Source organism: Lupinus angustifolius, chromosome LG08 (genome assembly GCF_001865875.1).
Source record: "Lupinus angustifolius cultivar Tanjil chromosome LG08, LupAngTanjil_v1.0, whole genome shotgun sequence".
Taxonomy (NCBI): Eukaryota; Viridiplantae; Streptophyta; class Magnoliopsida; order Fabales; family Fabaceae; genus Lupinus; species Lupinus angustifolius.
In genome coordinates, this window is record NC_032016.1 from 20,146,195 (window position 1) to 20,165,105 (window position 18,911).

The 18,911-nt window shown below is 30.0% G+C and overlaps 2 protein-coding genes across 3 annotated transcripts; both read left to right on the forward strand.

The window, feature by feature from the left end:
- Positions 13,297–15,715, forward strand: LOC109355071 (heme-binding protein 2-like). The gene is made up of 2 exons (XM_019597990.1): positions 13,297–13,604; positions 15,186–15,715. Exons 1-2 carry the CDS (start codon positions 13,375–13,377, stop codon positions 15,619–15,621), a joined length of 666 nt encoding a protein of 221 aa, XP_019453535.1. The 5' UTR covers positions 13,297–13,374; the 3' UTR covers positions 15,622–15,715.
- Positions 17,180–18,854, forward strand: LOC109355072 (heme-binding protein 2-like). Of its 2 annotated transcripts, XR_002108627.1 has the most exons (3): positions 17,180–17,510; positions 18,259–18,745; positions 18,783–18,834. XR_002108627.1 is itself a non-coding variant. In XM_019597991.1 (2 exons), exons 1-2 carry the CDS (start codon positions 17,281–17,283, stop codon positions 18,692–18,694), a joined length of 666 nt encoding a protein of 221 aa, XP_019453536.1. In that variant the 5' UTR covers positions 17,180–17,280; the 3' UTR covers positions 18,695–18,854. The 2 variants fall into 2 exon arrangements, 1 of the variants encoding a protein (XP_019453536.1); XM_019597991.1 differs by having other exon boundaries at positions 18,259–18,854.

Below are 18,911 nucleotides of genomic sequence, written 5' to 3' on the forward strand. Positions count from 1 at the left end.
TTCTCTACATTCTTTTTTATTTTGTCATTGGATTGGTTTGTTATCATATTTATTTACATTTTTATGCCATATTGATATTTATTTTTCAATTTTTTCATTTTTACCATTATCTGTTTTTTTTAAATTATGCAAAATGAAGATAACTTGTCATAAGTAAATGCTAAATTTATTTCTCATTAGTAACATGCCTTCTTCCTCCTTAAATGCTTGGTTGAGGGAAAGAAAAGGAGAGAAGAGAGATTAGTGAGAAAGAGTGAGGGGAGAAAGAGATAAAGGAAAATTATAATAGATTTTTGTATTGTTTGATATGAGAGAAAAAGATAGAAATCAATATTTGAATGATAAAAATGTCCATACATTAAAAAAGTTATAAAGAAATATTTTACCACTAATTAAATAATTAATATTATAAAATTTATTTTAAATTAAATATTATGATGTAAAATATTAAAGTTTGTTCTTGTAATACATTTGTCACAACATTTTTTTATTAAATTAATTAATTTATTGGATAATAATTTGGATAAGAAAACAATACAAGTGATGAGTATTTTTGTCATTATAAAATATTTCTCTTCTCCTTTTTTTTCTTTTCGGATTGTAACTTTTCTCTTTTTCTTTACATATGAGGAGAAAGTGATTTTGGGCATGGGTCCCACCCAATTTTAGTCCATTCCCTATTTCTCTTGTCAACCAAAGATAAAAAAGATATCAATTCTCTATTCTTTCTTTCTTTACAACTTCTTTCTCTTCAAACTCATACCAAATGAAGGTGCTTGTATCTCTTTGTTATATTTTGAACGTTCTTATTAAAACATTTATTTGTCTTTTCATCGTCTTAATACTTGTTATATTTTTGTGTTATTTAGAATTTATGTGACGTGATCTCACTACTTCTTCCTCAATGCTTGCATACCTATCTTATATTCTCTATGTTCTTTTTTATATTGTCATTGGATTGGTTTGTTATCCTACTTATTTATACTTTTTTATGCCATATTGATATTTATTTTTCCATTATCTGTTTTTTTTACCGTTATGCAAAGATAATTTACGATAAGTGAATGCTAAATTTGTTTCTCATTTGTGATATGCCTCCTTCTTCCTTAGTGTTTGTATTTCTTTGTTATATTCTAAGCGTTCTTATTTAAATTGTTATTTGTTTTTCTGATTATCTTTATACTTTCTATCTTTTTTGTTATTTAAAACTTATGTTAAGTGATTTCACTCCTTCTTCCTCAATGCTTTTATATTTTTCTTATATCCTCCACATTGTTTTTTATATTGCCTTTGGATTGTTATCATATTTATTTATATTTTTATGCCATATTTTTATTTTTTTACAGTTATGCAAAGATAATTTACCATAAGTGAATGCTAAATTTGTTGGAAGATTATTAACAATTTTTTACACTGGAATCTACTTCATATTGTGTTACTGTTTGGTACTTTGCACAAAAAGATATATTTCATTTACACTTAATCTATAATTTTTTTACTTTACAATACAAATTCTATTATGTTTTTAACAATCTTATTATTAAGTATGTATATATTATGTTTTATTTTTCAACATGTCATGAACGCATGTGTAATAAGTTCTTACGAGTTATATGTAGCAATTAGTTATGGACAATAACAAATCATAGTAAAAGTTATTTGATAAGCTCTAACAAATTTTGTTGTGTAGCAATTTGATATTGGCAATAATAATTCATGGAAAAGTTATTTCATATTGGTTATATATGCTTCCAATTGTATATAAAATAAATGATATCTTTTTTTATCTAAAATAGATAGTCCATATAGTAGGAACAGCTTATCTACTAGCATGATTTCACCTTTTTAATAGTATATTTCAATTTTATTTTCTAGTTATTTATATACTCTTGTATAAATGATTTACTGTTATAATGCATATATCATTATTTTCTCTAATATGTTAACCACATATATATATATATATAAATATTTGCTTATAAATCATTTCATATGTCAAATTATATATAAGAATAGATACTAATGAAAAGAATTTGTTTAAAAAAATAGAAAATGCATTATATTTAAAATTATGTATATGGTCGATTTTGTATTCAAAATTAATTAGTCAAACATTTAGTATGGTATAAGAATATGAATGTATGATTGAATCCTAGTTTAAAAAGTGTTAGATTAATATTTAAAATTGGATATGGAATAAGTGTTACCAAACTTAACTCAATCGATTATGTCACTCTTGTGTCTAGATAAGATCGAATTCGAGTTTAAAAAGTGTTAAATCAATATTTAAAATTGGATACGGAATAAGTCTTACCAAACTTAATTCAATCAATTATGCCACTCTTGTGTCTAGATACATTCCTCATGTAGTCCGTTTACTAGATTTTTAGAGAGGTCAGTTAATTGTTATTTCTATTATTCTTCATATTTTTTTCCCAAAAATGTAGTGCATTAAAAAACAATAGCTCATTATACCATTTCCTTATCATAATTTTTAAGAATCATTACCGGTGGATAGTAATGTATTTAGCTGATCTTCACATCTAGATACACTCTTAATTTCTTTGATTGGTTGTTTATTTATTTTGCTTAACTCGGTTAATAAATATCCTAACTAAATTGGTTAAAGAATCCACAAAAACAATGCATAAAGAATTACACAATTTAAACTCCTACTGTATATGAAAACCATCCGTTTTCAATCAAAAGTTTATGTATATGTTATTTTAGTTAGTGTCCTTATGATCCTAGTTAACATTCCCTTATTTTTCATTACTTGATGCATTCTTAATTTCTTCTATTTAAATGTTTAGTACATATTTTATGATAGTTTATTGTCTTACGTTAAATATAGGTGGCATACTTTATAGAAGGATAAGGTTGTAAAAATTAATGATTTGTTGAGGAATTGTAGGATAAGTCTGTGTTCAAAATTAGAAATTTTATGTTTCTCACATGAAGTAATAGTAATAATATATTTATATTGTTAAAGAAAACTAAAGGAATTGGTTACGAAATCCAAAAATAAAAACAATACATTAAAAATAATATATTTCAAACTATTCAAATACAAAATTATTACTTTATAATAAATATTTATATATTTGTCATGTTAATAACTTTTGCAAGATCACTCGTTAGCTTTTTTAATGTATTGAGCTTTATTTCACATTTAGATTCATTATTTACTTCTACTCAGTAATGTTTAGCACACGTTTAATAAGTATTCTGCATTTATCATCTCACATGGGTGGATTTCATTACTCATGATATGTTCATTGTATTTTTTTTTAGTCGCTTCCTTCTCGTTTCTTTAAGCTTATTTTGTAGAATACTTAATTACCCATGTGTTCGCATTCTCAAAGATGTTAGCTTAGTTTGTTTTGGGCTATTATCACATTGATACCAAAAAAAATTGTATAACCAAATATTGAGATATATTTTAATAAGAAGTGTGTAAGGATACATGTGTGAGTAGAGTTGGCAAAGTTATCTACAATCCACAAAATCTATCCAATTTCATCCAATAGAGTTAATGAATAAATGGATATATGATAATGGAATAATTCAAATTTATCTATTATATCTAATGAATATATCCGTTTAGATGGATACGCAATCCATCCAAAAATCAAAAAATAATGTTCATTCTTTACTTTTCAATCTCATCTAATATTTAAGAAAATTAAATTCAAGCAAATTTTTCCATGATTCAACTCTCACTTTTAATATTTTATTAAATTGATATCAATTATAGGAAATGTGTAGTTAATATTAAAAGTTTACTGTTAAGTACATAACATATATAAATATGAGAAAAAATGTATGTATTGTTACACTATTACTGTATCATCCATCATTTATAATTAATCATTATTGACTCTTCAAAAAATAATTCAAATGAATTATAGATAATGTATAAATATTTACACTGACAATGCATAAATATTGCACCCAATAAGGATTTGTTAAACCATTAAACGTGCAACCTTAAACGTGGCAACTTATAGAATATTGCAAAAACAATATTGGTATTCAAATGTTCAAAAAATTACATTTTTATCAACAAAAAAAATCATTGTTTTAAAAAAATTATTTTTAAAATGTGGCTTTAAAAAATGTTTTATGAAAATAATAGTTATTAGAGTAAATTATATGACATCTCCTGAGTTTTAGTGAAATTACACAAACCACATAGGCCATTTTAAAACCTACATAAACCCCCCTAATTATATATATACATTACATTGATTATCCCTATAAGATAGATAAGTGTAATTTCTTAAATAAAAAATGGTGACAGATGTAATTAAGTCAAACAAAATACGATATATTGTGAAGACAAGTCCAAATAGTATAAGAGTCGATATTTATTCTTTATTTTGGTTAGTTACAATATAATACAAGAGTAATTTAAACACCTCCTTAGACTTATTGATGTAGTTTGTAACGAATAAAAAATAATTAATATAAGTTAATACTATTTGGACTTGTCTCCACAATATAACATATTTTGTTTGAATTAATTACATCCGTTGCTATTTTTGTTTAAGAAATTACACTTATATCTCTTATACGGGTAGTCAGTGTAATATATACGTACAAATATGGGTGATTTGTGTAGGTTTTAAAAAGGTCTAAGTGATTTATGTAATTTCACTAAAACTCATGGGGTGTCAGTGTAATTCACTCTAGTTTTTTAAATAATGATTTTCTTCATTTATCTTTAGTTGCAATAAAAAATCATCCATTCATCCAAATTCATTAAAATGTAGTCATAGATATATAAAAATTTATCCATTAAGTTTGGATATGGATGAACTAGATAATCTAAAATATAATTTAAATGAATTTATATTGATTGATGGAAAGTTTTTTATCCATCTATTAGCATCCAAATCCAGATTTATCTATTTGTCACCCTTATGTGTGAGTATCAAATAATAATAAAAAAACAGATTTTTTTTTATGATAAACAATAAGTGTCAAATCAAATAAATATGAATATCTTCTTAATTAATTTTAAAAATATAAAAAAATCTCAATAAGGATTGAAAAGGATTGTTGATTTTCAATTTTTTTCTTCAACCCATTCCGAATGAACATGATGTGTCGCTTCAGTTTTTGAAAACAATTTAAAACACACAAAACTAATCAAAATAATTTATACTTAAAATACGGGAAAATTAACGTGGAACTACACTATCACACGTTTGATACATGTTTTAAAATATTTATGGAAGTAGTGCATTTTTAGGGAAGTTGTGGATAAGATCCACGATTTTGGGGAAAAGTCGTGGATCCCATCCACGACTTTGGGGAAATCATGGATCTCATCCACGACTTCCTGACATTTTCTCTCTCCATGGAAGTCGTGTATAGTAAACACGACTTCCATTGTATAATAATGATAAAAACATCATGTAGTCTAGTGGTTCTTAGTTTTTATGGGATAGTGAATATAATGCAATATACTCATAATGTATCATAGTCTTTGTAGAAATAATATATGTCAAAGTTATAAAAAAAAGCAATAGGTCGGTGTTGAACTAGGCTACATGATGTTTTTAATATTATTATACAATGGAAGTCGTGTTTAGGGTACACGACTTCCATGGAGAGAGAAAATGTCAGGAAGTCGTGGATGTGATCTATGACTTACCCAAAGTCGTGGATCTCATCCACGACTTTTCCCCAAAATCGTGGATCTCATCCACGACTTCCCTAAAAATACACTACTTTCATAAATATTTTGAAAGATATACCAAACGTGTGATAGTGTAGTTTGACTAAACTATCCACGTAAAATTCCCTAGAAATACGTAGTCTTAATTTTTCTATGAGAAAGATGTATGGACCAAAAAGTTGTGGTTGTGTTGTGTAGCCACAAATGTTTGGTCTCACCATTGTTCGTGGACTCTTGCACTGGCTCTATTTACAATGTTGTCAATCTTGTGTTATGTTTATGCTTGTATCTCTCAACGCCTCTCATTCCCTAACTTTTGACTACAATGTTGTTGTCCATATCTTAGACTCATTTGGGTGTGAGGTACTTTTCTTCCATTCCATCTTATTCTATCTTAAATGTATTAGTTCTTTTGCCTTTTATTATATTATTTTCTTTCAATAAATTTTATTCATTCAAATATTTACTTTATAGATTGTTTTTATATATATATTTAATAATAAAAAATGTAACTAATATATATAAAAAGTAAAAACAATAAAATAATATTTTTTAAATAATGGTTCAATATTAAAAATAATTCTTGAAATGCATTATCTCTATCTTCTATTGCCAATAATTGTTCTCATTTCTCATAATAATTGTTATCACCTGAGTTACTTTATATATATATATATTACTTATGTGAGAACGGTGTATTATTTTGAGAAATAAGAATAATTAATATGAACCGTTGATCTTATTAAAATGATCAAGATTAAAAAATAAACTCACAAGATTATCATGTGACAAATAACTAACTTTTAATTATAATTATTCATGATTGATTGTAAAACCTAGACTTATGTTTTCATAATTTTTGTATGAAAATTATTCTTCACTCCTTATATATATTCTAAGTATGGAAAGATGAAAAATAATATATTATACAAATAAAGGGATAAACATATAAAGTTGAATATGATGATCAATTATTTATCAAAGAATAATCGATAAAAGAAATAAATATAACTAAATTAATCGATAAATTATTTATCAAAAAATATGAATACTCATAAATATATTTAATGTAAATTCACTTATAGAAATTATGATAATTTAATATAAAATTATAAAATAATTTTTTAAATAAAAATTTATTTTAAATAACAATTGACATGAAAACTTACTTTTTCTGACTTACTCGATTGAGTCAATTCTAAGTAATGTAAGTTGTTTACAAAATGAAATAGAAATCATAAACATATTAGAAAAATCATTTAAAGGTTAGCTGCTCATATTAGTTTTTTTTGCAACCTAGTCAAGAGATTGAATCACCACGAACTGAGAGAAATGGTGTGATCTTGATATTCACTGCGTGTAAATTAACTGAAGATTGAAGAGGTAAGAGATTGCAATTAGTGGAGTCAACAATTTGAGAAAGATTGGAGGACAGATCTGCTGAAGCTTTGAGTATGGTTGAAAATGGCAACAATCTCCCATCTATGGGACTCCATATTCTAACAGAAAATAATTGGGATTGACGGAGGACTTAGATGAAGGTCTTGTTTTGTTTCCAAGAAGTGAGCGAATTAATTGTAGATGGATTCCTATCACTAAACTCTGATGCCACAAAAATTCAGCGAGCAACACAAAGAGAAGCCAAGAAGAAAGATAATAAGGCATTGTTCCTAATTCATGAGTGTGTGAATGATGTTCTTTTTGAAAAGATTCAAAATGCCACCACTGCCAAATAAGCTTGGGACATCTTGATTTGAAGCCATACTGGTGGTGACAAGATCAAAAAGGTAAAGCTTTAAAATCTAATGAGGAAATATGAACTGTTATATATGGAAGAGGGTGATAGAATTGGTGAATACTTCACCAAAATTCTAACCATAACCAACCAAATGAAAGGTTATGGAGAATCTATCACAAACCTTAAGATAATTGAGAATATCATGAGATTCTTGCCTCAGAAATTTGACTTTATAGTCATAGCAATAGAAGAGTCAAAGGATATCACTATGATGAAAATTGAAAAGCTTCAAAGTTCATTAGAAGCTCATGAAATGAGACTATTTGATATATGCCCAATCAAAAGGTCTGAACAAGCACTAAAGGCAAGTCACTTCAAAGAAGAAGATAAAAGGAAAGACAAGAGGTGGAAGGGAAAGCAGAGCCATCATAAAAAATGGTCTGTGAATTCAGAAAGAAATAAAACAGTTCATGATTGACCTAAGTCTTCTGATAGGAAAGGAAGGCCAGGAATGAACCAGAACTAAAAAAGATTTGACAAAAGAAAGGTGGAATGCTTCAACTGTCACAAACTTGGACACTACTCCTTTGAGTGTCTAAGTGACAAAGCAAAATTGGCTAATAATCATAAAGAAGCCTATCCAACACAAGAAGAATCAGATTCAAAACCTTTGAACCTAATGGTGACAACTTCTGCAAAATACTCACACATTGAGTCTTGGTATCTGAATTTAGGATGTTGAAACCACATGACAAGACACAAGGAATGACTGATAGATTTTGACTCTCCAAAGAAAGGCAAAGTGAACTTTGTAGATGATAGTTCATTAGAAGTGGAAGGAGCTGGAAATGTGGTTATTTTTAGGCAGAATGGATCAAAGGCCATAATTTACATTGTATTATATGTTCCTAAGATGAAATGCAATATGTTAAGCATATGTCAACTGGTAGAGAAAGGATTCATTGTCCTGATGAGGAATGGCCAACTTGAACTATTTGATTCTGATAATAGACTAATCATTAGAAGCAAATTGACCAAAAACAGGACCTTCCAAGTGAATATCAAGGCTGCTGAAATTCAATGCTTGGCTACTATGGAGACTAGTGATGAAAGCTAGTTGTGGCATTCAAGGTTTGGTCACTTGAACTTTAGAAGCCTACATCAACTAGGATCAAAACAGGTGGTCACTAGAATTCCAATCACTACTCTACCTAAAAAGGCCTGTGAGGTTTGCTTGATAGGCAAGAACACTAGAAATTCATTCAAATCAAAAGTACATATGAGGTCTAAGTCAACACTAGAGGTTGTATACTCTGATGTATGTGGGCCCTTTGAAACACCTTCATTGGCTGGAAATAGATACTTCATAATATTTGTAGATGAATTTAGCATAATGATATAGCTAGATGTGTTGAAAACCAAAAATAGTGCATTTGAATCATTCATAAATTTCAAAGTTGTTGCAGAAAAGAAAAGTGGAAAACAATTGAAAGTTCTTAGAACAAATGGATGATATGAGTTTACTTCAACTGAATTTGAAGCCTATTGCAAAAGATAGGAGACCAATCATGAAGTAACGACACCATACACCCATCAACATAATGGCCTTGCAAAAAGAAGAAATAGGGCCACTATGGACATGGCTAGAAGTTTGATCAAAGAAAAGGATTTACCACAAAAGTTGTGGGCTGAAGTTGTGTCAACTTCAGTATACATATTGAATAGATGTCCAACCAAAAAGCTTGAATGGAGAGTTCCACTTGAAGTGTGGCCTGGAAGGAAACCACCTTTGGCTACCTCAGAATATTTGGGTCATTTGTCTTTAGACATTTACCAGATCAGAAAAGAACCAAGCTTCAAGACAAAAGTGAAGCAATGGTGTTTGTAGGCTATCATTCTACTGGTGCATATAAACTATATGATCCAGTCAAAGAAAAGATGTTGATTAGGAGATATGTCTTGATGTTAGAACATGAAAAATGGGACTAGAGACAAATGCAAACCAACCTGAGGAAAATGATTCCTAAGGTCATTGATGAAGAACCTATCACAAAAAACTTAACTGAAAGACCCAATGAAAGATGTGAGCTTAATTCAGTAGGAAATCCTACAATACATAGATCCTATAGACTCAAATCAAGGCCTACCAAATTTAGTGATTATGAAGTTCATACCGATGATCATGTCAATGAAGAAGGTGATCTGATTTACCTGACATTGATGGCTGAAGCAATACCAATTGATGACTTTGATGTGCTAAAATAGAAAGAATGGAAGGATGCAATGAATGAAGAAATCAAGTTCATTGAGAAGAATGAGACTTGGACTCTAGTTGAGCTTCCAAATGAAAAACATCAAATAGGAGTGAAGTGAATATCCGAACAAAAGCTTAAAATTGATGGATCAGTTTCAAAATAAAAAGTTAGGTTGTTGCTAAAGGCTTCCTACAAAGACAAGACCTAGACTACTTAGAAGTATTTGCTCATATTGCCAGAATTGAAACCATAAGGTTGGTTGTTGCAATTGTTGGTGCAAGGAATTGACCATTCTTCCAACTTGATGTAAAGTCAGCATTCCATTATGGACTATTGATTGAAGAAGTGTATGTACAACAACCACCTGGTCTACAAACTAAAGAAGGTCTTGTATGGATTGAAACAAGTCCCAAGGGCTTGGAATATAAGGATTGACTTCTTTATGTTCAAATACAACTTCCTAAAGTGCACTGTTGAGCATAGAGTATATGTCAAAGAAGACAGACATGGAGAACTACTAATCATATGCTTATATGTAGATGACCTGCTAGTAACTTGATCCAACTTAGAAGGAATTGAAGAATTCAAGATGATCGTGTAGATTGAATTCGAAATGACATATCCAGGAAAGCTGAACTATTTCCTTGATATGGAATTTACCTACACTACAACAGGAATACTAATGCATCAGAAAAAGTATGCAAAAGATATACTAAAGAAGTACAACATGAAATTCTACAACTTAGTAGCTAGCCCCATTGAAGTCAATTTGAAACTCACAAGAGATGAAGAAGGTGAGTCTGTTGATGAGACTCTATTCAAGCAAATTGTGGGGTCTTTAAGGTTCTTGTGCAACTACAGACCAGATCTATCATTTGGGGTTGGACTTGTAAGCACGTTCATGTGTAAGCCAAAGAAAATTCATATGCTAGCTACTAAAAGAATATTGAGACACATACAAGGCACAATAGACCATAGAATTATGTTTCCAATTGTGAACAGAAATCAAATCTGGAATTGATTGGATTTGCTGATTCTGATTATGGTGGTGATTTGGTTGAAAGGAAGAGCAAATCTGGTTACTTATTTCTACTCAACAAGGCTCTCATTTCCTGGTGCACTAAGAAACAAGAGGTGATTGCACTCTCAAGCTGTGAAGCAGAGTACATATCAGGATGCTATGAAGCTTGCCAAGCTATGTGGCTAGAAGAACTGCTAAAAGAAATAAAGGTTGATGTGAAGTTACCACTCCAGTTGAGAATAGATAACAACTCAGCCATTAGCCTATCAAAAAATGCAGTAAGCCATGGGAGAAACAAACACATAGAAGTGAGATTTCACTTTCTTAGAGACTTGCTGAACAAATGAAAAATTGAAGTGGTATACTGCAAAACGGAAATGCAGTTGGCAGATGGATTCACCAAAGTATTGAAAGCATAAAGATTTCTAAATTTGAGGAGAAGAATAGATGTAGAATCTCTTAAATACTTGAATTAAGGGATGATGTTGAAATAGATCTACAATCCAAGTATTAAAGTGATAGTTTGTAACTAGACAAGTTGTTAAAAGTTACTATAAGTAGTAGTTAGTTTTGTTGTAGTTAGGTATAAGTTGAGAATACTTTAATTTCTAAAGGCATGGATGTATTTTGCTAAATGATGAATGAGAACAAGAGGTATCTCATACACACTTTTCTCCTAACTTCTTATTCTTTCAAAACTCTAACATGTACTACAAAAAGATTAATTTAAGCTCGAGTAACCATTTAGTTTATCGCAGGCTACTTGAGTATATCAAGGTGAGAACAACTACAAGAGAAAAATGAGATAACAACACCTGTAACCAGTAAACTCTCACCAATTGATGGACCATTGTGTAATTCCTCATCCAGCAAAGGATCTCCATGTCCAAAGATGGAAAAATGTGTATGTAGCAGTTAGACAGTTTGGTGGATTTGTGAAAAATTCAAATGTTGGGGAGGAAGCTGCTGTACTGAAGGCTAGTATTGCAGGCACTAAGTGGCTTGATGCCAGAAAAGCCATATAGCTGGTCATGCTTCTATTTACGCTGTGGCATAGTACAATGACCCCATTGAGTATTATAATAGGGTCAATGAGATATGGTTCTTATAAACTGCATGCTATGTGTAAAAACTTAAAAGTGAAGAACCATTAACAAATCCTAGATAGCATGTAAGATTTCTATTAGAAAGCATTAAGAGCAAATGACAATATGATGTGTTTGGACATCCATGTTTTAAATTCCGGTCACATAAGATAGCATGATAAGTCTAGCCTTTTCCAGTTATTCTCTCTACAATCATGAAATTAGCTAAGAGTGTTTGTATTAAGGACTTTTTGCTCATATGTTTTATGAACTATAACTTGTACTAGACTGTCTTACCTAAACAATCTCTCACTAAAGTGTCCCATCAAAACAATTTCTCAATGCTTCAATCATTGTATCATTCCATTTTTCACAAACTCGAACTTAAAAAACATAATAATATATGTACACTAACTAAGTTAGTCCATAAATCTTAGTCTAGATTTCAAAATTTATATTTCCACAAACATCATGAAAGTTAATCATGCCAAATCCTACGTATGAATGGGCAAAGTTCTAAATCTCACTATTTTCAATTGCATGAATAATTGTGGTCGCTCAAAATCCTCAAACACTCAAGAAAAGAATGTCTAATTATTATCAAGTAGGAAAGTCTTTTTTAGAGCCTTTTTATCCAGTTATACTCAAACCTAAAATCTAAATTTCTTCATCTTTTAAAACACTAAATTTTATTTGTCTCTTCTTTGTACTTCTAGCGTGATGTTCACTACTTTCCGAATCCTATAATTTAATTATTTTTCATTTCCATACTTAAATATTATTTTCTAATTCTTATCTAAGGTTTCTCATTCCCTTTCACAACTAACTTATAACTTTCTAAAGTCTTCTTAAAGCAAAAATTTAAATCTAAGTATTTTTCATATCATAAGAACCATTAATACAACAATTGTAAATTGAAGAATTCTGAAGTTACAACCTTAAAACCATCAATCTAAAACATATAGTTTATAGTTACCATAAATAATATATATTAATAAATAATAAAATAATTATTGCATAGTCATTAATAAAGGATGAAAAGTATCATAATGTTATATTAAATATTTTACACAAATATTATGATAATATAACCATATAAAATAATATAGGAGATATTATTTGATAAATTATTGAAAAAATGTCCATCAAAGATATTTGATGTAAATTCACTGCTCCAAAAAAATCCAATTTCTTAAGTAAAGGAAAATTATAACCAACACAACCACACCACTGACACGGACGAAATCACCTGTCCCATTCCTGTCTCACTCGTTGTCCTTATCCAATTAAAAAAATTAACTTAAATAAAAAATATATTATAATAATATAAATTAATATTTTTATATTATTTTATGTAATTTTATTGGCTAAGTACATGAGAACAAAAATATCTTGGGACAAACAATCCTTGTCCCCATATCACCTAATCAACATAAAATAACTACATGTATAATTATACTTCTTAATACATACAACTAGATTGTTCATAAAAATTGTGTGGCTAGTAAATTCAGTTTTTCTGTAGCCATAGAATTTGAGACTTATCGGTTAAATAAAGCATTTGGGTGTATCATTCAGCAACACTGAGCATGGCTTCTACATTGAAGGTATCAGTGTTATTGTGTGTTCTCTCAGTTTCAGTGTTAGGTGTGTTTTCAGATATTCCACCACCATGCAATCGCATAGAGTGCCCTATCTATGATACCATTGAAGTGGGTAATGGCTATGAAATTCGTCGCTATAACTCAGCTGTTTGGATTTCAAATCCACCCATTCAGGACATTTCTCTCGTTGAAGCTACTAGAACTGGTTTCCGCAGGTCCTTTCCTTTCATTCTCTGTCTCTTTTTTCAGCTAATTTAATTGCATGAGATCATGAATTATTTCTCTATCTTACATTGGAAGGTTGTGAATTGAGAAAATGGGTGCTGGACATTGAAGGTTTGACGCAGATTACTCGGGTCCGGGGTGGATCTTCTTAGTGCGGGAGTTAAGTTTTGAAAGGAAAGAAAAATAAAGAGAAGACTTCAGAGTCACGAAATATATTAGTAACATGACTTTGAGGCCTTCCATTTCTATCGTTTCCTCTTTAAAACCCAACTCAACTTGTAAATAGACCATAAAGACAAATGTATATTCTAATTGTTCTGGGTCTTATTTTTGTGTAGATTACTTGTTTTTGTGTAGTTTATTATGGACCTTTATCCCAAACATCCGCCACTAGTTGGGTCCAACATGACTTGTGGTTGCCGACAGTCTCCGCACCAAAAATGTTTACATGAATTCATGCTAATTTTCAGATATTATTTCTCTTTCAATTTAAGATTTGTGTTTTTAGATTAGTCTTATACTAATTTCATATATGGCCAACGCTAAAATGTGAACAATGATATAGTTCATGCCAACTATGAGATAGTTCACATGGATGCCAACTATGAGATAGTTCACATGGATGCGAACTATGTTTTAGCCGTTGGATTCAAAAATGTGGTAACTGGTTACCGTTTCGACATATTTTAGAAGTCGTGGATCCGATGTACGACTTCTGAGTATATTATTGATATGGTTTAGAAGTCGTGAATCCAATGTATGACTCCTGAGTGTTTTTTTAAGTGTAGAGTCGTGATTTGTATTCACGACTTCTGAGTGTGAATGTTTAGATGTCGGATTTCAAATGTACGACTTCTGAGTGTTTTATTGTTTCATTTTTTTCCATTCACCAAAAGTCGGGATTTGCAAACCCGACTTCCCAACAGTATTTCAAATACCTCACAGAAGTCGTACACGACTTATAAACGGTGTTTCAAATACCTCATAGAAGTCGTACATTGATATCACGACTTGTAAATGGTGTTTCAAATACCTCACAGAAGTTGTACATTGATATCACGACTTCTAAAAATTCAGTAACCGGTCACCAATTTAATGGCTGATAATGACTATTCAATTCAACGGTTAATAACGCAGCTCGCATGGATGTGAACTAACTTGCAGTTCGCAAGTTAGTCTTAGCCTTCATATATAGTTTCAAAGTCAGGTTGTGTGCTATAATTTTCTTCATTTGTTGTCTCAATGTCTATTTGGTATCATGTCTTTGCTTATTTGTAAAGATGAAAGTCTATTATTGTGTGATGGTTTTGAGAAGAAAATGTTTGCAAGAATGAGAATGTGTTGAGAGAAGTGATTAGTGAGAACTGACAATGAAACTTAAATCTATATTAACTTGATTAGTGAGAACAATACTTTGCAGGCAATGGGCATATATATATGTATTTTTGATAAAGATATATTTACACTTTGAAATTGCATATTTGATTGAACAAGCTAAAACTGTGTTCTTAACAACTTCTGTACTTCAAAAAGCTTAATTTAAGCTAGAGTAACCATTTAGTTTTTCGCAGGCTATTTGACTATATTCAGGGTAAGAACAACTACAAGAAAACAATTGAGATGACAGCACCTGTGATCAGTGAAGTCTCACCTAGTGATGGACCATTCTGTAAATCATCATTTGTTGTAAGTTTCTTCGTGCCGAAAGAGAACCAAGCAAACCCTCCTCCTGCAAAGGATCTCAATGTCCAAAGATGGAAAAATGTGTACGTAGCAGTTAGACAGTTTGGTGGATTTGTGAAAGATTCAAATGTTGGGGAGGAAGCTGCTGCATTGAAGGCTAGTATTGCTGGCACTAAGTGGCTTGCTGCTATTGAGAAAAACCACAGAGCTGGTCATGCTTCTATTTACACTGTGGCACAGTACAATGACCCCATTGAGTATGATAATAGGGTTAATGAGATATGGTTCTTGTTTGATTATGGAAATAAACTGCATGCTATGTGAAAAAAATTACAAGAGAAGAACCATTCGCAAATCCTAGAGAGCATGTAAGATTTCTATAAGAAAGCAATAAGAGCAAATTGCAGTTTGATGTGTTTGGACATGTGTTTTAAAATTTGGGCACGATTGTGGTTTGTTGAAATTATAGTCACCCTAAGATGTGGATTGCAGCTATTATGGTGTAAATGTTTTGTAATTAAAAAATACTTTTGATTGCAATGTGCATTGCATTATAGTTCAATGCAATATATCATTGTGATTTGGTGTCACAATTGTAGTGTGATACGGTTGTTATGATCATTGTAACCACAATATTATGGTAATATGACATAATGATATATAATTTAAATCACTGATTTCGGAATGAGTAACTTCTTGGATCATCATAGCTAGATTCTAGCAATTTTAACCTTTTTATAATTTTAATGGATATATTTAAAACTTTTCACTTTGAATTTATATGCTTGTTGAAATCAGGGTGGCACCTAGGTAAAATGCTTCTCTAAAATGAGATTCTGTGTAAAACATGTAAAAGTGAATTTGCCTTTATATTATTCAACAAATTTAAGCTTGAGATTTCATTAACTTTAAGTAGAAACTCACTTTATAGAATGTTTGAAATTGTGGATATGATAGTGGTTGGAACATTTTTTCTAGAATATCCTCTCACTAAAAGGAGAAAATGATTACTCAATATGATTATATTTCTAAGCTGGTTGGACCAATATTAATTTTTACCAAATATAATGGAGCTAAACATCAAATTGGAATAAGTTTCTATAAGGTCTAACTAGTTCAATTGATCAAATTGTTTATATGAGTTGAGTTTATATAATTAATAATTATTTATAAATATAAAATAATGACGTAATAAAAATTGAAAAGATGGGATTTTAATATGAAATTTTTTTACAAAAAGATATAGATTTACTTGACTATATATTAATTTGATAAAATAAAAAATGTACACTTATTAAATAATCATTACCTAAAAAAACATTTATTTTAAGTAAATAAACGTTTTAAAAAAGAGAGTGTAATAGTTATGCACAATGATAAAATTTATATATAGTTAGTGCATCTTTTATTATTCATTTGAATTACGTTTTTTGAAAAATCAATGATAATTGAAAATAAATAATAAAGGATGTAGTGTCAATATAAAATTTTTTTACACTGTCAGTATATATATTTTTCTCTCTTAAAAAAATAAAATTGGTATACTTATAGGAGATTTAATTTACAACCAAAATTCCAATTTTATTAATTGAGAAAAATTATCATCAACTCAATCACTACGTATGCAAATATAAAAAACATAAAATAAATAGAAAAAGAAATTTATATACCAAAGAATTTTTATATTATTATTATATTATTTATTATTCATATTTAATTATTATTGATTTTTATATAAGTAATGCAAACATATATATTAATTATAGATATTAAGTTGTGTATAAATTTTTAGTTTGATGATGCATAAATATTAAACTGATCTAATAAACTTAGCATTTGTTTGTAAACACTTCAACAAAAAAAAAACACTACAAGATTGTTAGATAAAAAATGTGTGGATAGTAAATTCAGTTTCCTGTATCCATAGAATTTGAGACTTATCAGTTAAATAAAGCATTTGGGTATCATTCAGCAACACTAAGCATGGCTTCTACATTGAAGGTATCAGTGTTATTCTGTATTCTCTCAGTTTCAGTGTTAGGTGTGTTTACAGAGATTCCACCAACATGCAATCGCATAGAGTGTCCCATTTATGATACCATTGAAGTGGGTAATGGCTATGAAATCCGTCGCTATAACTCACCTGTCTGGATTTCAAATCCACCCATTGAGGACATTTCTCTCGTTGAAGCTACTAGAACTGGTTTCCGCAGGTCTTTTCCTTTCTTTCTCTATCTCTTTTTTTGGCTAATTTATTTGTATCAGACCATTAATTATTATTTCTCTATCTTATATTGGAAGTTTGTGAAATTGAGAAAACGGGTGCTGGGTATTGTCTGTTTGATTTGGACCTAGATTTTTTCAAACCAGTACGAAAACATGAATGTTTTGTTTGTTAAGTTTATGTATATTGTAATTGTTTCGGGTCTTGTTTTTGTGTCAAACATGACTTGTGGTTACCGAGTGTTTCAGACCAAAAAATGTTTACATGAACTAGTGCCAATTGTTACACATTATTTCTCTTTCAATTTAATATGTGTTTTACATTAATCTTATACTAATTCCATGTATAGTTTCAAAGTCATGTTGTGTGCAAATAATTTTCTTAGTTTGTTGTCTCAATGTCTATGTGGTATCATGTCTTTGCTTGTTTGTGAAGATAAAAGTCTATTATTTTGTGATGGTTTTGAGAAGAAAATGTTTGCAAGAATGAGAATATGCTTTGAGAGAAGTGATTAGTGAGAACTGAGAATGAAACTTGTATCTATATTTAATTGATTAGTGAGAACAATACTTTGTGGGTAATGGGCATCTATATATGTATTTTTGGTAAACATGTAGTCATATATTTACACTTCGAAATTGCTTATTTGATTGAACAAGCTAAAACTAGGTTCTTGACAACTTCTGTACTACAAAAAGTGTAATTTAAGCTTGAGTAACCATGTAGTTTTTTGGCAGACTATTTGACTATATTCAGGGTAAGAACAACTACAAGAAAAAAATTGAGATGACAGCACCTGTGATCAGTGAAGTCTCACCTAGTGATGGACCATTCTGTAAATCCTCATTTGTTGTAAGTTTCTTCGTGCCGAAAGAGAACCAAGCAAACCCTCCTCCTGCAAAGGATCTCCATGTACAAAGATGGAAAACTGTGTATGTAGCAGTTAGACAGTTTGGTGGATTTGTGAATGATTCAAATATTGGGGAGGAAGCTGCTGCATTGAAGGCTAGTATTGCTGGCACTAAGTGGCTTGCTGCTATCGAGAAAAGCCGCAAAGCTGGTCATGCTTCTATTTACACTGTGGCACAGTACAATGCCCCCTTTGAGTATGATAATAGGGTCAATGAGATATGGTTCTTGTTTGATTATGGAAATGAAGTGCAAGATATGTGAAAAAACTTGAAGAGAATAACTATTTGCAAATCCTAGATAACAAGTAAGCTTTCTATGAGAAAGCTATAAGAGCAGAGCGCAGTATGAGGTGTTAGGACATCTTGAATTGATAAATAAAGTGTTTCATATTTTGCTGTATCGATGCTTTCTTATTGAGTAACTTCTTGGATCATCATAGCTAGTCTTTAACGTAATTTAAACCACTTATGATTGTAAT

Excerpts from the sequence above, each read along its gene's own strand:
- LOC109355072 (XM_019597991.1), top strand. The coding sequence starts at position 17,281 with ATGGCTTCTACATTGAAGGTATCAGTGTTATTCTGTATTCTCTCAGTT. Across the intron at positions 17,511-18,258 it reads ACTAGAACTGGTTTCCGCAG|ACTATTTGACTATATTCAGG; the intron begins GTCTTTTCCTTT and ends GTTTTTTGGCAG.
- LOC109355071 (XM_019597990.1), top strand. The coding sequence starts at position 13,375 with ATGGCTTCTACATTGAAGGTATCAGTGTTATTGTGTGTTCTCTCAGTT. Across the intron at positions 13,605-15,185 it reads ACTAGAACTGGTTTCCGCAG|GCTATTTGACTATATTCAGG; the intron begins GTCCTTTCCTTT and ends AGTTTTTCGCAG.